The 23,009-nt window shown below is 48.8% G+C and overlaps 1 protein-coding gene across 1 annotated transcript; it reads right to left on the minus strand.

Annotated features, from left to right (window-relative positions):
• Window positions 1-10,672: 10,672 nt before the first annotated feature.
• LOC119943055 (olfactory receptor 56A4-like) lies at window positions 10,673-11,620 on the minus strand. The gene has a single exon (XM_038763984.1). The coding sequence runs from the start codon at window positions 11,618-11,620 to the stop codon at window positions 10,673-10,675; it is 948 nt and encodes a 315-aa protein (XP_038619912.1).
• Window positions 11,621-23,009: the final 11,389 nt, after the last annotated feature.

Here is a 23,009-nt window from a genome sequence, read left to right on the forward strand (position 1 = left end):
GAACGTCCTGTCTTCTGCCATAATCCACAAGCTCTCTAATTATTCTTCTGCTATCTTCTGCCTCTTCCACATTTTCCCTGGACTTTTCCTAGCATTAGTGTCTTCAGAGAATCAGTCCTCCTGATTATGTGTCCAAAATATGCTAATCTAAGTTGAATCATTTGTTCTTCCAAAATTCATTCATTCATTCAATCGTATTTATTGAGCACTGTCACCCGTCGTCCGGGGACGGGTTCATTCAGTGATCAGCGAGGCGAGAGAGAGAGAGAGGCCGGGGACAGAAAGCCTAAGTCTTATATGAAATTTATTCCGCGAGGTGAATTGAATTTATGTAGTTGTTTAGGCGCAATGGATTGAGCTTCCCTTTTGGGAGGAATATAATCAATTGGCAATATTAGAGCTTCCCTACACGGGAGGAACACAATCATCCGTTAATCGCACGTGGGTGAGTTGGCTAACTCTCACCCACGTGCACTTCCCACTCGGGAAGAATCTACTTACTTTCCCACATGGGAAGAATTCATTACATTACCCGCGCACGTGGTGGGTGGCTAGCTCTCACAATATGCTCTCCCTACATGGGAGGAATCCACTCATAATTCCCATCAGCAGTGGGATACCTGGGTCCCACCCACGAGACACTCACCCATCCCACGGCCCTTGCCTCAGTGTGTTGGTTCTGGTTGTAGAGCGGGCATCTGGCCTTCTGGGCAGGGAGAGACACGTGGGCTGCTGCTGCTGCTGCAGCGGCTGCTGCTGCTGTTGTGTGTCCTGGTGTTCTGACCCCGAAGGTCAGAGGCGACAGGTATTTATTGCCTGTGCCCCTAGGCCATTCCAGCTTCCAGCCTCAGTCTATCCAATCTCTGCCCTCCCCCCCTCCTCCATACCTAATTTGATTGGCACGGGGGCGAGGGACACCTTCTGTATTCCCAGGTTGGGCTGTCAATCTAGCAGATTTGGTCGTGGGGGCGGTATCCCACCCTCACTTCTGAGTTCCGCCTGCTGGCTCAGGTGGTCACGAGATAGCTTTTGACCTTGAGATGGCCGGTACCCGAGGGTCACCTCGGGACATACCACCCCTTGGCCCTCGCCATCCGTGCCCACCTGACCCCACCTCTTCAGGCATCCCCTTCAGGTCGCATGGTGGTGGGGTTGCACTGGAAGCCGTGCCTTCTGGCGTTGTCCCTCCCCTGACCGCATGGGCTGATAACCTCCCTGGCTTGCCCCAGGAAACCAGAAAAGCAGATCCATGGGTTGGGGCAGAGGACGTTTCCTATCCCATGGCCAGGGGCAACAAAAGGCGGTACCCCGCCTTCAAGGCGTGCAAGTAGGAGGTATGGAGGTATGGAAGGTGGTCGGTGGCCCACCATGGTTTTGAGGCACTGCACTGAGGAAAGGGGCCAGGGATGGTTGAAGTGGCCGCTATCCACAGATAGAGCAGTGTGACACTGGGAGAGATAACAACCCCTTCCCTTACTAGCACAATGGTCTTAAGATAGCGCACAGAGGCAAGAGCTGGGGGTGACTGTGTGTTTGTCACACCTGTGTGAAAAGGGCCAAGCAACAGCAACTTAGTAACCACCATCCTCCCACTAAGCCCACCACCAGGAGCAAAAGTAGCAGCAACCCCTGGGATAGTGAGCTTCCCTCCTCAAGTCTAAAGAGTCCATAGAACCAGTACAAAACTCCTCTGGTGGTGGGGACTCTTCATTAGCTGCATGGTACGCTGCCAGAGATCATCGTGTCCAGTTGTTCAGAGTCACTGGAATGAGGAGGCGAGAAGCACCAGTCTTGTTGAAACAGGAACAGTTCGCCTGGTAGAAATAGGTTCCCTTCCCTGATGATGTCACACCATGGCTAAGACTGAAGACAGGCTCTCTGGGAGGCAGTTCAGTGATGATTCCTTTGCTGGGCCTGTCTGGAAGTCAGGCAATCCTGACCATAGAATTGTGAGGCAGAGAAGTACCCAGGAGCATCATATAGCCAGATATGATTGATAAAGTTTGAAATAGTAGCTTTTTCCTAATAACATTAAACAATTATTCTTAACTCATTCTTAAAAACTACTAACAATTTTAACAAATTTCCCAATTATTCTTCTGTTGCTTTCCAAATCCTTGGGATATGATGACTAAACCTTTTCAGTCCCTTAAAAGGAAACAATCGCAAAGACAAAGTAGACATCCAGATCTGTACATATGTATGATACCGAATAACATACAGCTGCTTTTTGCCCATTAGCTAGGCTATAGCAGAGACAGCATGCAGCACTTGCATTGTCAACCCTGAAAAATGTAGATTTTATATTAAAGACCATCTGAACCAATTTAACAAGCAAAGACGAACAAACCCCAGTTCTAATACATATAATTTGTAATATGCAGCAATTAAATCTGGACTTTGTGTGTTCAAATATTTAACACATTAAGTGACGAGCAGGCCAAGCAGTTTCACAGGGTGATGTGTCTTCATTCCCCCTCTCCCAGGCGTGATGTCTGCAAAAGAGAAGGGTCTAGGTCTTGGAGGATCTCCAAGCCTCTACCAAAGTTAGTGGGCAGCCCTCATTGAGATTAGCTGCACAGGTTTGCCCAGTCAGATTCATTTATCATTTCAAATATATCAAGATGACTTTTGTATTTGATCTGCTTTTACCGTTTACTAAGTTAGAGAAATTGAAGGCAGTGGCATTTCAGATATAATGATTAAATCACCACTCCTCCAGTTGTTCCTAGGCTGGGAGAACAATGGCAAGTTCACTCCCAATTCATTCCTAATGACCGCCATTGTAGTTTCTATGGGGAAGTGCCTTAGACTGAGGAAGGCAGCCATTCACTAGGAGGGAGGCAACCCTTTGCTAGAGGGAGGTGCCTTCCCTCAAAGGAATTCCCTTTTGATCTCCCAACTGATAGCTCTCGCCCTGAAGGCAAAGTGGTTAAGTTTCCTACCCCCATGCTTTAGCTTGCAAATTTCTTGAGTAGCTGGGTGCTCGGGTGACGGGAAGGGTCCCCCGTTTCCCAGTAACCCCAATTATGGAATTATTTCCTATAATTGATGGTTGGCCTCCTTGCCAAGAATCCTTCCTCATCATAGATACCCGGGCCCTGGTGTCTACCGGTAAGACTTTCCGATGATCATTTACTGGGACGGTCATATGACGGGGGGGCGGAGGGTGGGGGGGGGGGGGGGCACCCGGGTTGCGAGAGGGCCGCGACTGCCGTCCAACGGCCTGGCCCGCCGGATCCCCCTTCTAATTTCCCCGCTACGTGGTGGTTGGGGCCGTTGGCCTACCTTCCTTTCTACCTTGTGGGCAGCCCATCCAGCTCGTCCATAGGAAATCCCCGCTCCCTTAACTCCCTCCATATGATCACCTGTTCTCCTGGGCCCAACCTTCCTGAGCCGACCCGCTGTGGGGGTCGGCAGGTATCCCTTTTACTATTCGTTGGAACGGGCTTTGCCCTCCTGAACCCCAGCCTTTCCTAATCATGGCTGCTACATGCCGGGTAATTGGCATCTTAGGGGACTGGAATAGGGACCAGTCACTGTTGACCACGTTGGCCAAAGTGCTCCAAGTTTGTACCCCGGTAGCCCTATCCCTCAAACGGTGTGCCAGTCCGCACTCCGGCCCTGGGGGTGCACCCATTACTATTGCACGAAGTAGGCCCTCTTGGGCGGGGAGGGACCAGGGGCTTGGTTCCTGAGTTTTCTCCCTCTCATCCAGGAGTTATTCAATTCCAAGCACCAGGAGATGCTGGTTTAATGTAGCTGGGTCGGTCCAGCGGAGGGTTCTGGCCCTTTCCTGTTCACTTCGGGGGACTGTCCGAGCCCAGTGTACCGCGAGGGTCCAGAGGGTACGACCTTGAGTGTGAGTGTGGGTCACATCCACCCCTGGGCCCAAATCGAAGCGGCTGCTTTCATTTGGGCTGAGATCCAGCTGGGCTGCCGCTCCCTTCCATACCCTGGCCAACCAGCCTATCATCGGCTCCCCAGGGTCCCGGGAAAACTCCTTAGAGAGCTGCCTGAGTTCAGTGGCTGTGAAGTGAGTAGTTTGGGTGGTGACCTTTCCCTCAGGATTCTGCTTTTCCTTGATAATAGGATAGAGGGGCTTGGGCTGCCCCTCAGGGTTCTGCGGGGGCACCTCCCAATCCCAAGGGGAAGAGGCTAGTTCCAGTTGTGGTAGAGGATCGAGACCCCCCTTCTCCTCCCCAGAGGACTTCTTCCCACCCAGCTCTGAGTACATGACCCACTTGATCTCCTGCTCAGTTACGGGAAGTTTCCTCTGTGCTTTTAACTCCTTAACCACCCGGGGTGCCAATTTCTGTTCTAAAAGGATCGCCTGCTGCATTTTTACCTCGGCCACTGTCTGCAGTAAGAGGCACTTCATCTCACTTTCCTTTAGTTTTGCCTCTAGGGCGGCACTCTCCTGCCGCCACCGCCGGCGGTCCTGGGAGGCGGCCTGCAGCGCTGCAGCACCATTGCTAGGAGACCGAGGAGGGCAGTCTTTCCTTTCCTTTTCCTGATTTGGGTAGCCTCCCGACAATCACAAAATTCCCTCACCAAATTGGCCGGGTCCTCCCAGTGCTCCCCACCCAGCGGCTGTCCCATCTTGGGGTTTTCCATCCCTGATCCGCGAGGAATTCAAAAAGCCCTCTCGGCTCTCTGTCGCCTATCGCCGATCCCACCCTCGTCGCCATTTCTGTCACCCGTCATCCGGGGACGGGTTCGTTCAGTGATCGGCGAGGCGAGAGAGAGAGAGGCCGGGGACGGAAAGCCTAGGTTTTATATAAAATTTATTCCGCGAGGTGAATTTAATTTATGTAGTTGTTTAGGCGCAATGGATTGAGCTTCCCTTTCGGGAGGAATATAATCAATTAGCAATATTAGAGCTTCCCTACATGGGAGGAACACAATCATCCGTTAATCGCACGTGGATGAGTTGGTTAACTCTCACCCACGTGCACTTCCCACTTGGGAAGAATCCACTTACTTTCCCACATGGGAAGAATTCATTACATTATTCGCGCACGTGGTGGGTGGCTAGCTCTCACAATATGCTCTCCCTACATGGGAGGAATCCACTCATAATTCCCATCAGCAGCGGGATACCTGGGTCCCACCCACGAGACACTCACCCATCCTGCGGCCCTTGCCTCAGTGTGTTGGTTCTGGTTGTAGAGCGGGCATCTGGCCTTCTGGGCAGGGAGAGACACGTGGGCTGCTGCTCCTGCTGCAGCGGCTGCTCCTGCTGTTGCGTGTCCTGGTGTTCTGACCCCGAAGGTCAGAGGCGATAGGTATTTATTGCCTGTGCCCCTAGGCCATTCCAGCTTCCGGCCTCAGTCTATCCAATCTCTGCCCTCCCCGCCTCCTCCATACCTAATTTGATTGGCACGGGGGCGAGGGACACCTTCTGTATTCCCAGGTTGGGCTGTCAATCTAGCAGATTTGGTCGTGGGGGCGGTATCCCACCCTCACTTCCAAGTTCCGCCTGCTGGCTCAGGTGGTCACGAGATAGCTTTTGACCTTGAGATGGCCGGTACCCAAGGGTCACCTCGGGACAATGCACTGCACTGCACTAAGTGTATGGGAATGTATAACAGAAGTGAAACATGCATTTCTTGTCCACAAAGAACTTACAATCTACTGGGGAGGCAGATGTAAAAAATTTACATAAATAATAGGAATGATGGAAAGAAAAAAGATCAGTTGTCAACAACCACCCCACCTCTCCAAAATGTACAATGTACAAGGGTTCCTTTATGAAAACCGCCCACCCCTCACCCACCAAAAAGGGAAAGAACCTCTTCATCATTTTGATATGGTTACCAATCCAAAGAAACGGCATGTCAAGAGGTCCACAGCAATGTAGTTAACTCTCTTGCCTTTATACTGATCTAGGAATCAATGGACTCTGACCCACAGAGGAAAGATAATTGTCCCCTGGACCCCTTTTATACCCTCCAACACTTCTTTGCTCCTCCCCAGTTCTTGCCTGAAGGTGGGCTTACATGCTTCTGATATCAGCCTGGTGGTCTGGGGAGTTCCTGAAGTGTGTCTGCATAAATTGGGTTGTCCCCTGGTCAGGAAGCAGCAAAGTCCTTGCTAAAGAGTCATGGTGGGGTCAGCTAGTATGACTTCCTTAGGATGATAGTCCCATGAAGTAAAGGGGGAACATTTTCCTCCTCTTTCAATATTGCCAATATTGGTGTTTCCTTGTGGTCACAGGATTATCTATTCTTTGTTGTAACTCTATTATCTTTTCTCCATTGTGCTTGTAACTGCCCTGATTCCATCATCCTTTTGAGTTTTATTTATTATTCTGTGGCTGCTGATACCTGCCTTTGTATTACTGCCATGAACAGCCAGCCTCACTCCATTCCCTTTCTGTTCTCTACCTATACCCACTCCCTTGGTAAACCTATTCACTCCCATGGCTACAACTATCATCTCTATGCTGATGACACCCAAATCTACATCTCTGCCCCTGCTCTCTCTCCCTCTCTCCAGGCTCACATCTCTTCCTGCCTTCAGGACATCTCCATCTGGATGTCTCCCCGCCATCTAAAATTCAACATGTCCAAGACTGAACTCCTTGTCTTCCCTCCCAAACGCTGCCCTCTCCCTGACTTTCCCATCACTGTTGACAGCACTACCATCCCTCCCGTCTCACAAGCCCGCAACCTTGGTGTCATCCTCCACTCCACTCTCTCGTTCACCCCTCACATCCAATCCATCACCAGAAACTGCCGGTCTCACCTCTGCAACATCGCCAAGATCCGCCCTTTCCTCTCCATCCAAACTGCTACCCTGCTGGTTCAATCTCTCATCCTATCCCGACTGGATTACTGCATCAGCATCCTCTCTGATCTCCCATCCTCCTGTCTCTCCCAACTTCAGTCTATATTTCATATGGCTGTCCGGATCATCTTTGTGCAGAAACGCTCTGGGCATGTTACTCCCCTCCTCAAAAAACTCCAGTGGCTACCAGTCAACTTACGCATCAAGCAAAAACTCCTCACTCTCAGCTTCAAGGCTCTCCATCACCCCGCCCCCTCCTATCTCACCTCCCTTCTCTCCTTCTCCAGCCCAGCCCACACCCTCCATTCCTCTGATGCCAACCTCCTCACTGTGCCTCGTTCTCACCTGTCCCACCATCGACCCCTGGCCCACGTTCTCCCCCTGGCCTGGAATGCCCTCCTTCCGCACATCTGCCAAGCTAGTTCTCTTCCTCCCTTCAAAGCCCTACTGAGAGCTCACCTCCTTCAGGAGGCCTTCCCAGACTGAGCCCCCTTTTTCCTCTCCTTCTCTCCACCCCCCCACCCTACCTTCTTCCCCTCCCCACGGCACCTGTATATAGGTTTGTACAGATTTATTACTCTATTTATTTTACTTGTACATATTTACATATTCTATCTATTTTATTTTGTTCATATGTTTTGTTTTGTTGTCTGTCTCCCCCTTCTAGACTGTGAGCCCGCTGTTGGGTAAGGACCGTCTCTACATGTTGCCAACTTGTACTTCCCAAATGCTTAGTACAGTGCTCTGCACACAGTAAGCACTCAATAAATACGACTGAATGAATGAATTATCCTGCTCCTTCATGTAATCCCCATATATTCATTTGAGCCCACTGTTGGGTAGGGACTGTCTCTATATGTTACCAACTTGTACTTCCCAAGTGCTTAGTACAGTGCTCTGCACACAGTAAGCACTCAAAAATACAATTGATTGATTGATTGATTGATTAAATACAAGTTAATCACGTTGGATACAGTCCCTGTCCCACATGGGGCTCACATTCTTAATCCCCATTTTACAGATGAGGTAAATGAGGCCCAGAGAAGTGAAGTGACTTGTGTCCTTGCCCAAGGTCACACAGCAGATAGGTGGCAGAGCTGGGGCTAAAACCTAGGTCCTTCTGACTCCCAGGCCCAAGCTCTATCCACGAAGCTACAGCTGCTTTTCATTGGCTTTTTAGACCCCCGGGCTTGGATGGAGGAGCCCCTGAGGCTAGTGGCTATAGCCTTTATTAGCCATGCAGCTCTGCCTTCTGAGTCATTCAGGGCCACTCCAACCTTTCACTGTGACTGAAGCTGACCCCTAATCTCCTGAAACATGGATGGTGGGGTACAGGAGGGAGGCTGCACCCAGAAATTCTGCAAAACAGGTGTTTTGCTGAGCTTCTATAGGGGAAGGAGAAGGGGGGGTTGGGGGGGGCTGGCGGGGGAGGGGGTAGTGCCGGAGAGATAAGCTAACTCTAAATGGGTTTGCATATTAACTTCCCACTTGGGAAGAATCCACTTACTTTCCCACATGGGAAGAATTCATTACATTATTCGCGCACGTGGTGGGTGGCTAGCTCTCACAATGTGCTCTCCCTACATGGGAGGAATCCACTCATAATTCCCATCAGCAGTGGGATACCTGGGTCCCACCCACGAGACACTCACCCATCCCATGGCCCTTGCCTCAGTGTGTTGGTTCTGGTTGTAGAGCAGGCATCTGGCCTTATGGGCAGGGAGAGACACGTGGGCTGCTGCTGCTGCTGCAGCGGCTGCTCCTGCTGCTGCGTGTCCTGGTGTTCTGACCCCGAAGGCCAGAGGCGACAGGTATTTATTGCCTGTGCCCCTAGGCCATTCCAGCTTCCGGCCTCAGTCTATCTAATCTCTGCCCTCCCCGCCTCCTCCATACCTAATTTGATTGGCACGGGGGCGAGGGACACCTTCTGTATTCCCAGGTTGGGCTGTCAATCTAGCAGATTTGGTCGTGGGGGCGGTATCCCACCCTCACTTCCGAGTTCCGCCTGCTGGCTCAGGTGGTCACGAGATACCTTTTGACCTTGAGATGGCCGGTACCCAAGGGTCACCTCGGGACAGAGCTCCACATGGGACACGGACTGTGTCAAACCCTCTTCCCCCCATCAAAGCTTTATTGAAGGTGTACCTCCTCCAAGAGGCCTTCCCAGACTAAGCTCCCTTTTCCTCTGCTCCCACTCCCTTCCACATCACCTTGACTTGCTCCCTTCGCTCTACCCCCAATCTCTGCCCCACAGCACTTATGTATATATGTATATATCTATAATTCTATTTATTTATATTGATGCCTGTTTTGATAACTGTCTTCCCCCCCCAAAAGACTGTAAGCCCATTGTAGGCAGCCATCGTCTCTCTTTTTTGCTGCATTGTACTTTCCAAGTGCTTAGAACAGTGCTATCCACAGAGTAAGTGCTCAATAAATACAATTGAATGAATGAATGAATGAAACCCAATTTTCATGTATCCCCTTTAGCACTTAGTAGATTGCCTGACCCATGGTAAGCATTTCAAAATACTATTATTATTGCATTTATTATTATTATTATTATTATTATTATTATTATTATTATGATGATGATGATGATGAAAGCCTCTGAAAAGGGCCAGCCTCAGACCTGATTCCAGGGAGCCCATCTGGGATCTGCTGAGAGCAGTAGGAGGGAGGGAAGCCAGGGGAGTGATGGGTCTCAGGGCCCGAGAGCTTAACAATGATAATAACTGTGATATTTGGAAAGTGCTTACTGTGTGCCAGACACTGTACTAAACACTGGGGTGATTACACGAAAATCAAGTTGGGACTGTATCCCTGTCCCACATGAAGCACCTGAGCCACAGAGAAGTGAAGTGACTTTCCCAGGGTCACCCAGCAGACAGATGGAAGAGCTGGAATAAGTACCCATGACCTTCTGACTCCCAGACTCTTGCTTTATCCACTATGCCTACTAGTAGGGACGTGATGTCTTTCCCTGTAATTCAAGGGTTAGTTTGTGTAATCAAGTCAGATGTCCAGGTCTTGTAAACTAGCTCACTGCTCAGGATTCAAGGAGGGGCAGTTAGTTTGCTTTAGAAGGAACTCTGGAGAATGGGTCCTTCAGGAAGAAGGGAGAATCACATTTTGTAGAAGTCTGAAGTAGTAACAGTATTCATTAAGATTGGATTGTGTGCAGAGCACTGTATTAAACCCTGGGATAGAATCCACAGGTCCCTATCCCTTGGGCTCACAATCTAAGACTAAAAGTACGGAGAAGGGTTTGGAGGCAGATAGTTCAAGAATGATAGAACATTAAACACAGACAAATACACAAAATAAAAACATAGTCAGTAGGCTGCAGTGACTAGAGGAGCAGAATTTCAGGCTCATCGGGGACCAGAGTTCAAGACACACCCTTAGCCACAAGGACCACTTCAGCAGTCCCAGGTCTCTCTAAGATTTTGTGCCCTTCTGTTGGTGTTCCTCTCTTTTCTGATGGTGGAAGGCAGGATGAGATTGAGTAGCTTCAGTGGAGCTGAGGAGAGGCTGTGTCAGTTCCCAGGTAGGCAGCATGGCTGTCTCTCTGGTGGTGTGGGGTGTCAAAGATACACTGCAGCTGCTTTTCTCTAACCCCTCGGTAGTGGTAGATTGCAAGACCTGGATGATCTCAAGTGATTACACAAACCAATCCTTGAATTATAGGGACAGCTATCACCTCCCCACTAGTAAGCATAGTGGTGGTAGGAGTGGTGCTCAGGTGCTAAGAGAATATGGATGATCTGGACCTGATTCTAATATCCTGACCTCCCACAAAGCCTGTTTGGGTTACTGTATTTGCTTTGAGGAAGGTGTTCCCTGGTCCCAAGGCTGTTCAGTCATAGCCATTCCTCCTTCAGCCCCTCACTTTCCTTAAGACGCTGTGGATCCCCTCCTTGATCTCCTTAGTCCTCACCCCATAGACAATGGGGTTCAGGGCAGCAGGAATGATGTAGTGCAGGACATTGAGGAGGACGGGGATGTCGGCATGGACTCTCTCCTTGACCACATTAGTTAGGACCAGAACCAGCAGGATGGTGCTGAAGAAGAGGATGAGGATGAGATGGGACCCACAGGTGCTCAGGGCCTTGGCCGCTGTGCCCTCAGCCTTCAGATGCAGCACAGCATGCAGGATGAAAGTGTAGGAGAGGATGATGAGGACCAGGTCTGAGCCCAGCAGGGTCCAGGCCACCACAAACTGGTAGAGTTTATTCAGGGTAATATTTCCACAGGAGAGCTGCGACACAGACAGGTTGCCACACAAACAGTTCCTGATCGTGGTGTTTCCACAGTAGTTTAGCCGGGCAGAGAGGATGGGGACAGGTGTCAGGAGCAGGAAGTTGCGAGCCACAATGAAGATGGCTGCCTTAGCCACAAAGCGGTCAGTGACAATGGATGGGTACCGCAGCGGGTGGCAGATGGCCACATAGCGGTCATAGGCCATGACCAAGAAAGTAGAGGACTCCATGGTCAGGAAGGTGTTTAGAGTGAGCATTTGCAAGAAGCAGCCTGCAAAGCTGATGGACCACCAGCCCAACCAGAAGATGGCCAAGACCTTGGGGATGACAGTGAGGCAGAGAACAAGGTCCAGGAGAGAGAGGAGGCTGAGGAGGTAGTACATGGGCTGGTGCAGAGACTCCACCAGCCGGATGGTCAGCAGGAGCAAAGCGTTAGCCCCCAGGGCCATGATTAAGAGCAGGGCCAGGACCACGGATAGCCCGAGCTGATGGCTCCGGGCCCCAGGGAGGCACATGAGGTGGAATTCGGATGGCTGAGTGAATGAGTTGTTGCTGAGAGATGACATGGTAGAACAGCTGAGCAGAGCAGGCTTCTTCCTGAGAACCTGGGCAAGCAGGGACAGATGTAAGTTCCTCGTCTGCCATAGCCACAAATAACCCAGTGGTTCAGTGACTTGCCCACTGCTGCTCCTGGGTCTCCTGTGCCCAAGCTGAATCAATCAATCATATTTATTGCATGCGTACAGTGTGCAGAGCACTGTACTAAGCACTTGGGAAGCACAAGTTGGCAACATATAGAGACAGTCCCTACCCAACAGTGGGCTCACAGTCTAGAATGGGGAGACAGAGAACAAAACCAAACATATTAACAAAATAAAATAAATAGAATAGATATGTACAAGTAAAATAAATAGAGTAAATATGTACAAACATATATACATATATACAGGTGCTGTGGGGAAGGGAAGGAGGCAAAACAAGGGGAATGGGGAGGGGGACGAGGAGGAGAGGAAGGAGTGGGCTCAGTCTGGGAAGGCCTCCTGGAGGAGGTGAGCTCTCAGTAGGGCCTTGAAGGGAGGAAGAGATCCAGCTTGGTGGATGTTGGGAGGGAGGGCATTCCAGGCCAGGGGGATGATGTGGGTGGGGGGTCGACAGCAGGACAGGTGAGAATGAGGTACAGTGAGGAGATTAGCAGCAGAGGAGCGGAGGGTGTGGGCTGGGTTGTAGAAGGAGAGAAGGGAGGTGAGGTAGGAGGGGGCAAGATGATGGAGAGCCTTGAAGACGAAGGTGAGGAGTTTCTGCCTGATGCATAGATTGATTGGTAGCCACTGGAGATTTTTGAGGAGGGGAGTAACATGCCCAGAGCATTTCTGGACAAAGACAATCCGGGCAGCAGAGTGAAGTATGGATTGAAGTGGGGAGAGACATGAGGATGGGAGATCAGAGAGGAGGATGATGCAGTAGTCCAGATGGGATAGGATGAGAGCTTGAACGAGCAGAGTAGTAGTTTGGATGGAGAGGAAAGGGCGGATCTTGGCAATGTTGCGGAGCTGAGACCGGCAGGTTTTGGTGATGGCTTGGATGTGAGGGGGGAATGAGAGAGCGGAGTCTAGGATGACACCAAGTTTGTGGGCTTGTGAGACGGGAAGGATGGTAGTGCCATCAACAGTGATGGGAAAGTCAGGGAGAGGGCAGGGTTTGGGAGGGAAGACAAGGAGTTCAGTCTTGGACATGTTGATTTTTAGGTGGCGGGCAGACATCCAGATGGAGATATCCTGAAGGCAGGAGGAGACGTGAGCCTGGATGGAGGGGGAGAGAGCAGGGGCAGAGATGTAGATCTGGGTGTCATCAGCGTAGAAATGATAGTTGAAGCCGTGGGAGCAACTGAGTTCACCAAGGGAGTGAGTGTAGATCGAGAACAGAAGGGGACCCAGAACTGAACCTTGGGGAACCCCCAACCCCCACAGTAAGGGGATGGGAGGGGGAGGAGGAGCCTGCAAAAGAAACCGGAGACCGGATGACTGGATGAATGACCGGAGAGATAAGAGGAGAACCAGGAGAGGACGGAGTCTGTGAAGCCAAGGTTGAATAGCGTGTTGAGGAGAAGGGGATGGTCCACAGTGTCTAAGGCAGCTGAGAGGTCGAGGACGATTAGGATAGAGTATAAACCGTTGGATTTGGCAAGCAGGAGGTCATTGGTGACCTTTGAGAGGGCAGTTTCCGTGGAACGTAGGGGATAGAAGCCAGACTGGAGGGGGTCGAGGAGAGAGTGGGTATTGATAAACTCCCTCCTCGGTTCCTGAACACTGCATCTCCAACTCGTATTTACTCCTATTGTTATGCACACAGTGTCTACCAATACAGCACTTCGCACACAGTGTTCATCCGTCAATGGTATAAGAAGCAGTATGGCATGGTGAGTAGAGTACGGACCTGGGAGTATGGAGGTTATGGTTTCTAATCTTGGCTCTGCCACATGTCTGCTGTGTGATCCTGGGTAAGTTACTTTATTTCTCTTGACCTCAGTGACCTAATCTGTAAAATGGGGATTGAGACTGTAAGCTCGTTGTAAGACAGGGACTGTGTCAAACCCAATTTGCTTGAATCCAGATACCCCAGCTCTTAGTATAGTGCCTGGCACATAGTAAGCACTTAATAAATATCAAAATTGTTATTATTATTATTATTATTATTTGTTAGTATTATTGCATTTCTAGAGTGTTTAGTGTGTGGAGAATGCTGTACTAAGCACTTGGAAGAGTACAATATAACAGAGTTGCTAGACATATTGGTAGACACAGGAGTTGCTGAATCCAGTGCATTGCACACAGTAGATGTAGACATTCAGGCCAGTACCCTGCACACAACAAATGTTCAGTACCCCCCCAGGTTTGTGTCTGGAGAGTTTCAAGGTCTCTACCAGTTTTGGCTACAGGAGGGAGAGGCATACCCATTCCATGCTCTGCACACAGTAAGCGCTCAATAAATACGATTGATTGATTGACTGAGTAGAAGGCAATGTGCTACAAGTCAAAACTCACCTGTGCTGGGCAGCAGCAGCATGGGAGAGAGTCGAGAGCAGAGACTCAAGTTTATTATGCGGAAAAAGACAATGGTAAACCACTTCCATATTTCTACCCTGAAAACCCTATGGATAAACTACCAGAATGATTGTAGATGGAAGAGGAGCATTCTGGGAGAGATGTGTCCATGGAGTCACTATGGGTCAGAGATGACATGATGGCATAAGACAAGACATTTTTCTACACTCAGCAGATTAAAGCACCCTGGACTTAATAAATAAGGGTACGAACCAAAGGGAATCAGTGTGACCTAGTGGAAGGAGAACAGACCTGGGAGTCAGAGGACCTGGTCTAATCCTGATTCTGCCTCTTGGCTCTTGTGTGACCTTGGGCAAGTCATTATACTTCTCTGTGCCTCTGATACCTCATGTGTAAAACCGGGATTAAGATTTCGAGGCTCATGTGGGACTTGGACTGTGTTCAATCTGATTAGCTTGTAGCTACCCCAGTGTTTCATACAGTGGTTGGCACATGGTAGGTAAGTGCTTAAAAATATCATTAAAAAAATACAGAGGGCATAAGTGCTGAGGATAGGAATAGAAAGCATAGATGCTAAGCGTGGCTGTTGGTTCATTTTGAAATAATTGAGGAAAGCTGCCTGGAGGAGGTGGGCTTTTAGGAGGGATTGGAAGGAAGAGAGTTAGTGGCTCATAGATCTTGGTGGAGAGGAAATTCCAGCTAGAGGGAAAGCATGAGTGAGGAGCTGGAGGCAGGAGAATCATGAGTGAGGTATGGTTAGAAGGTGAGCTTGGGAGTTCAAAAATTCCAGATTTCGAGAGCTTCTTTTGCGAATGCCTATGTAGGAAGATAGGGGTTCCCACCCCTCTAAGGAATGGGACAGACCCCAGACAGTCAGAGAAATGAAAGTTCTTCCATTTAAAAGCATGGAATCATCTCCATCCCATATCTCACTAATGGGGAAAAAAAGGCCTAGATAGTTTTAATTAATTTCTAAAATGTGTTTTTGAACATGATTGCCAGCAGTCAGGGGGTGACTAGATAGGGAAGCTTCACTCCACAAAGCTGGGAACTTCAGCATTAGTTCAAGACAAACGTGGAAACAAAGAAATGAACTCCAGCCCTCCTTAGGTGAATCATCAGGGAGGCTGTGGTGGGGTGTCACAGGCATTGGAAAGTGTGCATCGACACCTTGCAGTGGGTAGGACCATGCAGCATCTTTCTTTCATCATCTGCTTACAAGGAACTGGTTGAAGTTCAATCTACAATGTCTCTGCTCTTCTAGTCTTCTCGTTTGGGCAGGGAATGTGTCCACTAAGTCCACTAATTCTGTTGTATTGTATGCTCCCAAATACTTAATACAGTGCTCTGCATATAGGAAGCACTCAATAAATACCATTGATTTATCGAGTGAGTGATTCTGCTTGTGGCCCTGTGGCCAGTGCCCACAGCCAAGGGCTATTTGTCCATCAAGGTTGAGACCCCATTACAACTAACCTGCCGGACATTGGCTGGACTGGCCTCCCCCTCCCAATTCTGAGCCTGGAGTGTCCCCTTTCTCTTCCCAGTTGGAGTTCTCTCCAAGAGAAGCCATGTGGCCTGGTGGAAAGGACACAGGCCTCAGAGTCAGTACACCTGGGTTCAAACCCTGACTTCATCATTTGCCTACTGTGTGTCCTTGGGCAAGTCATATACCTTCTCTGTGACTCATTTTCCTCATCTTTAAAATGGTAATTAAATACTATACTCCATCCCCCCTTGAGGCAGAGTGCTGAATTAATACCATTATTATTTCTCTGCTGTTCTCCTTTCCCAAGTCTTGGGCCCAAGCCCATTCACCTCTGAGTCTCTCTCCTCTCAACCCTTTGCTTTCTGAGTCAGGCTTCCCTGACTGCCACTCTCTGAAATGCCCTGGCTGGACTTTCGCTGCTGCCTGGGGTTTCTTAAGACCATCTCCTCCCAGCCTGAGTCCATTCCTGGAAGCAGGTTCTTTCCTGTTGCAGGGAAGGGAGAAGAGGCTGGGGAGCTCAACTGCATTCTGAAGAAGGTAAGGCAGCAGGAAGGGAGAAAGGATGAGGAGGGAGGAGAGGAAGTCATAAGTAGAAAAGAAGATGGGGGGAAGAGGAGAGAAAGGGAAGAGAAGTAGGAAGAAAAGGGAGAGAGAAATGGAGGAGTAGGAGGGAGAGGAGGAGAAGGAGGGGCAGCAGAAGAAATGTACCTGTTGTCTATGGCCGGTTCAACCTGGGAATATGAGCCCAGTTCCAGGGCCTTTACCTTGGGTCTCTGTCTGGAGACATGAGAGTGGGGTAGAGGTGGTGTCCAAGAGAAAAAGCAGCTATCACCTATGTCCTTTTTTTAATGGTATTTGTAAGCATTACTATATGCCAGGTTCTATACTAAGCCCTGGAATAGATACAAGCTAATCAGACACACTCCCTATCCCACAAGGGGCTCAGAGTCTTAATCCCCACTTTACAGGATGAAGTAACTGAGGCACAGAGAAGTGAAGTGACTTTCCCAAGGTCTCACAGCAGAAAAGTGGTGGAGCTGGGATTAGAACCAAGGTCCTTCTGACTCCCGGCCAGGTCTCTATTAGGCCACTCTGCTTCTTATTTGAACATAACCTCCTAGAGTCCTTGGGTTAATTGGCCACCCTGGAGACATCTTATCCAGTCCTCTGCCTCCAAATAAGAAAGACCCTTCTCCAGGTCAGGCAGCTCTTCTCTACAGAGGGGCCTCCAGGAGAGGAGTCCCCTCCTCCTCGCCCCTGCACACCCATCCTCACTGCACTTAGGAAAAATGAAATTATGAGCCTGAAGGAATCAAAAGATCTAGGTTTTTCCTCTGATTCACTGGGTGGCCTTGGGTGATTCCCTTTCCCTCTTTATACACCAGTTTAGCAACTTGTAAACTGGGAACCAATAATGTCTGCCCTTCCTTCTCCCTTCTTTCATCACTTATTCCTTGGCACCTCCACATCTCTCCATTCCAGGTCAAATGAGATCCAAGGTGGGTATCTGTTGATTGTTACATTGTACTCTCCCAAGTGCTTACTACTGTGCTCTGCACACAGTAAGTGCTCAATAAATTCGATTGAGTTGGCACTGTAGGTTCCTAGAAGGGGAGAGAAAAATCCTGGAGATTGTTGCCATTATTCTGGGGAATTGGAATCAGCAGAAGGGCTGGACCACAGGTTTATTGTACTTTCCCAAGTGCTTAGTACAGTGTTCTGCACACAGTAAGCACCCAATATAAACCAGTGATTATTGATTGACCACTCTGAGTTTTGCCCTCAGAGCTTCCACCACCATCACAACTGGCAACCAGACTGGGCTCAACATTGCCTCTAGAATTTCAGGTTTCAGTTCTTGTTCTGTCTGAGCAGGGCTAGGGCCTGGCTGTCCAGAGGTAGGGGCATGATAGAGAGGTCCAAAAGAGAGCTCTCCAGCTAAAAGATTCCCAGATTTGTACTTTTCAGCTCATGCTGAGTGGTCTGGTCTTCTCTGTCACTTTCTAAACCATCCTGGCCGGTTTTCTCTGGAGTCCTCTCTGCCTCAGTTCAACCACCTAGCCATTTCTCCCACCAAAGCCCTAGTCATCCCTTTTACTCCCTCTGTCCCCATCTGGCCAGGAGAACCTCTGTAGTAGCTCCATACTCACATACTGCAAGCTGACTTCCTGACAGCTGACCTGCTGCAAGCCGATGAGTTATCAGGTTGACCTGGCCAATTTCCTCTTCTTTCCACCATTCCTCTGGTACTAGAGGTTCTCTCTGTTCCAGCTCAACCACCTATCCATTTCTCTCACCTGAGTTCTAATCACCCGCTCCCCTCCTTTTTTCCCACCTGGCCAGAAGAACTTCTGTAGTGGCTCCACACTCACAAACTGCAAGGTGACCTCCTGATAGCTGACTTGCTGCTAACTGACCTACTGCAAGGGGACCTGCAGCGGACTGACCTGCTGCAAGCTGATCTGCTACCAGGCTGACCTGCTGCAACCCAACCGGCTGTCAAGAAGACCCAGCTGCGGGATGATCTGCTGCAAGGTGACCTGCTGCAAAGTGACTTAGTGCAACCTGATCCACTACCAGCTGAACTGTTGCAGGCTGACCTGCTGCAAACCTACCTGCTCTCCTCCAGTACCTACCTCTGGGTTGGAGACTGCTCCCTGGGCCCAGGCTTGTGGCTGAGCCACTGCCAGCTTATTTATGCTTCTTAGACCCCTTTGGGACCCTCTGGTGGCTGAGCGAGCTGTGCAGTTCTGTGCCTGGGGGCCAAAGCACCATCCCTCCTCTTTAGAGACTGCCTCATGTACTCTACCCTGCAAGAGACAAAACTGAGCATAATCCAGATCCAGCCTTGCGGCTGGCTAGGAGAAGAGGAAATTGATGTCACAGTCTCAGCCATGGGGTGTGCACATCATGGCTACAAAGATGAGTCCGTCTGACAGGGATGGACTAGGAATGGGAGCAGGAGAATGTTATCCTTGGAGTTCTTCATGCTGTTGCTGTTAAAAATAATAATAGTAATAATAATAGTATTTGTTAAGAATTTACTGTGAGCCATGCTGTATACAAAGTGCTGAGGTAGATACAAGACAATCAGCCAACGAGGAGATCTGGATCTTCTCTGGGTTTGGCCTGAATCCTCAGTTCTGAGGCTACCTTGGCTCTACTCTTGCAAAACCCAGGATAGCCTGGCTCTAGCTCTACCAAGAAGCAGCATGGTTTAGAGGATAGAGCACAGGGCTGGGAGTCATTAGGACCTGGGTTCTAATCCCTCCTCTGCCATTTTAAGCAGGTCGAGAGAATTCATTTGAAAACTATACTCAGCATACGAGCAATGAAATTCTGGAACAAAGTCATTCTCCTCACTTGGAAGATATTCTCATATTAATAATAATTCATTCATTCATTCAATCGTATAATGATGGTATTTGTTAAGTGCTCACTATGTGCCAAGCACTGTTCAAAACACTGGGATAGATAGAAGGTTATCAGGTTGTTCCATGTGGGTCTCACAATCTTCATCCCCATTTTACAGATAAGGTAACTGAGGTCCAGAGGAGTTAAGTGAATTGCCCACAGTTACACAACTGACAAGTGGCAGGGCTGGAATTTTAACCCACAATCTCCGACTCCCAAGTCCATGCTCTTTCCACTAAGCCACACTGCTTACATTGGGTAGGTTGTGTGAAGAGAATGAATGAGAGCAAACAGCTCCTGGACAGACAGCAAGATTCTTCTAGCCCATGAAGAAACTGTTGGGTAGGGACAGTCTCTATATGTTGCCAACTTGTACTTCCCAAGCGCTTAGTACAGTGCTCTGCACACAGTAAGTGCTCAATAAATATGAATGAATGAATGAATGAATGAATGCTGTTGATGATGAGGAGGAGAATAATAATAATAATGAATAGTGTTTGTTAAGCACTTATTGTGTGCCAAGCCCTGTACAAAGTGCTAGAGTAGATACAAGATAATCAGTTTGGACACAGTCCTGAGTGAGTGAAGCTGAGAACCAACTTTTTTGACTCTGATATCCCAGAGAATTGAAACACCTGATAACACCTGTTCTAAGTGCTGAGGTAGTTACAAGTTAATTGGTGGGGCTGAAAAATGAACATTTCAAATAAATCTCTAAAAGGAGAGAAAGTTAAGGGGTGATCACAGCTCTCTTCACAAAGTTTTATGGGGATTCTGGCAACCAGCCCCAGGAAGCTAGGGCAGTTGTGAGCCAACCAGGAGATCTGGGTCTTCTCTGGGTTTGGCATGAATCCTCAGTTCTGAGGCCACCTTGGCTCTGCCCTTGCTAAACCCAGGATAGCCTGGCTAAGGCTCTACCAAGAAGCAGCATGGATTGGAGGATAGGGCTCAGGCCTGGGAATCAGAAGGCCTGGGAGTCATTAGGACCTGGGTTCTAATCCCACCTCTGCCACTTTAAGCAGGTCCAACGAAGTCATTTGCAAACTATACTCAACATACGAGCAATGAAGATATTCTCATATTAATAATAATAATAATGGTATTTGTTTAGCTCTTACTATGTGCCAAGCACTGTTCTAAGCACTGAGATAGATACAAGATTGTCCCACGTGGGGCTCACAGTCTTCATCCCCATTTAACAGATAACAGTCTTCATCCTCATTTAACTGAGGCCCAGAGAATAATAATAATAATAATAATAACAGCATTTATTAAGCACTTACTATATGCAAAGCACTGTTTTAAGCGCTGGGGAGGTTACAAGGTGATCAGGTTGTCCCATGGGAGGCTCACAGTCTTAATCCCCATTTTATAGATGAAGTAACTGAGGCACAGAGAAGTTAAGTGACTTGCCCAAAATCACACATCTGACAACTGACAGAGCCGGGATTTGAACCCATGACCTCTGACTCCAAAGCCTGTGGTCTTTCCACTGAGCCACACTTCTACTCTAAGTTAAGTGACTTGCCCAAAGTCACACAGCTGACAAGTGGTAGAGCTGGGATTAGAACCCGTGACCTTTAAATCTCAAGCCCATGCTCTTTCCAATAAGCCATGCTGCTTACATTGAGTGGGCTGCGTGAAGAAAATGAATGAGAGCAAGCAGCTCCTGGATATAGAGCAAGATTTGGAAACCAAAAGTGAGGAGGGCAGCAGAAACATGTTAAGGACAAGATAAGACAGAATCTCAGACAATGCTGCATCCCAGAGGACAAATGGCAGTTAGTTGTTGAGGAGAGTTCAGCTTGGTACACTGCTATGAAGAAAGAAGCTACTACCCTTGAGCAAATGTTCTTTGATTGTGAGAACTCTGAGGGACAGGACCACGTTTAAATCCTACCTGGGTATTCTCTCCCAACACTTAGTACAGTACTCTGCACACAGTAAGAGCTTAATAAATACTATTACTACTGCTACAGATTTTAGGGGAAGGGAGACACATATTTAATCCCCATTCAGGCAGAAGACCTAAAAGCAATGGACATCACACTCTGTTCTTTCTAATCCTTTGTATTTTGTCTTTCTGGTGTGGTGATCCCCAGTAGCAGGGGAGAAATTGCTTCTGGAATCCATAGCAGTTGGAATCTCTGCCTTATTTACTTCCCCAGGCAAGCGGTCCCATCCTGGCTTTCCAAGGCAAGCCATGCTCTTTTCTGTCGGTTTCTTGACCCTCCTCAATCAATCAATCAGTGGTATTTATTGAGCACTTACTATGTGAAAAGCATTGCACTGAGCACTATGAAAGAATACATAAGTGGGAAATAGACACAGTTCCTGTCCCTCAGGGGACTCACAATCTGAAAATTAAAATGGGGGGAGGGGACAAGTGACTTAGACAACAGAAATACAAAAACAAGGATTAGTAGGGTTGGGTACTGGGGATAAAGGAGCAGAATTTCAGGCTCCTGTGGTTCAGATCTCACACTAATAATAATAATTATAATGATGGCATTTATTAAGTGCTTACTATGTGCAAAGCACTGTTCTAAGCACTGTGGAGGTTACAAGGTGATTAGTTTGTCCCACGTGGGGCTCACAGTCTTAATCCCCATTTTACAGATGAGGTAACTGAGGCACAGAGAAGTTAAGTGACTTGCCCAATGTCACACAGCTGACAATTGGTGGAGCCAGGATTTGAACCCATGACCTCTGACTCCAAAGCCCAAGCTCTTTCCACTGAGACATGCTGCTTCTCTAACCACTACAGTACAACCACAGTGACCACTAAAACAGCAGTGGTCGCCACCATCTTTCTGAGGTTTTGTGGAGGCTGCGTCTGGCTTGGCTACTCTTCTGTATCCCACTGGGGTGGTGGAAGGCATAGCAGGGTGAAGATTCCTGCTTGATGTGGCAGAGATCCAGTGCAGGCAGCATTGTTGTGTGTAGAGGAGGACACTGAGGGCCCTGAGAGCTGTCATGTGTAGATGGCTGGTACCTGGGGGTTTCGGGCCGCTAACTGGTGGATAGGTCTGAGGTATGGTCTGTGGTGCCTTCAATCCACATGGGTAGCCTTTGGTGCACAGAGCATGCTGGGATCAGTCCTCCTAGAGTGGCAGTGGAGAGGTGGCTGGCACTTTGGTCAAATACATTTTACCTTTCCACCTAAGCTTGCACTTTCCTCTGGAACCCCAAATTCTTATGGCTGATGCCTTTGAACCAGATTCCCACCCCTCTTCAAGCTGGGTCTAGCTCAGAACCAGTTCTGCATCCTACAGGACCAGTATGTAAGACAGTCCCTCTGGAGAAGCATTCTTTAGCCCCTGGCACTAAGCTGCTAAAATCCCCTGCACCTGAAGTGGGTGGGAAAGGGGTGTTCCAGGGGAGCTATGACAATAAAGAAGAAGCAGCAGGGCATAGAGAAAAGAACACAGGCCTGTGAGTCAGAAGGACATGAATTCTAATCCCAGCTCCACCACTTGACTGCTGTGTGGGAAAGTCACTTCACTCCTCTGTGCCTCAGTTCCCACATCTGTAAAATGGGGATTGAGACTGTGAGCCCCACATGGGACAGGGACTGCGTCAAACCACATTCCACACTTTAAAGCCTTACTGAAGGTGCACCTCCTCCAAGAGGTCTTCCCAGACTAAGCCCACTTTTCCTTAGCTCCCCCTCCCTTCTGCAATACCTGGACTCGCTCCCTTTGCTCTCCTCCCTTCCCTGCCCCACAGCACTTACGTATTTATGTACATATCTATAATTGTATTTATTTATATTGATGACTGTTTTCTTGTTTTGATGACAGTCTTCCTCTCCCCCCCCCCAATCCCATCCCCCCACCAAACTGTAAGCCTGTTGTGGGCAGAGATTGTCTCTATTGCCATATTGTACTTTCCAAGTGCTTAGTACAGTGCTCTTCACACAGTAAGCACTCAATAAATATGATTGAATGAATTAATTAATTAAACCCAATTTTCTTGTATCCACTTTAG

Source organism: Tachyglossus aculeatus, chromosome 2 (assembly GCF_015852505.1).
Source record: "Tachyglossus aculeatus isolate mTacAcu1 chromosome 2, mTacAcu1.pri, whole genome shotgun sequence".
Taxonomy (NCBI): domain Eukaryota; kingdom Metazoa; phylum Chordata; class Mammalia; order Monotremata; family Tachyglossidae; genus Tachyglossus; species Tachyglossus aculeatus.

Coding starts and splice junctions, on each gene's coding strand:
- LOC119943055 (XM_038763984.1), bottom strand. CDS start 11,620: ATGTCATCTCTCAGCAACAACTCATTCACTCAGCCATCCGAATTCCAC.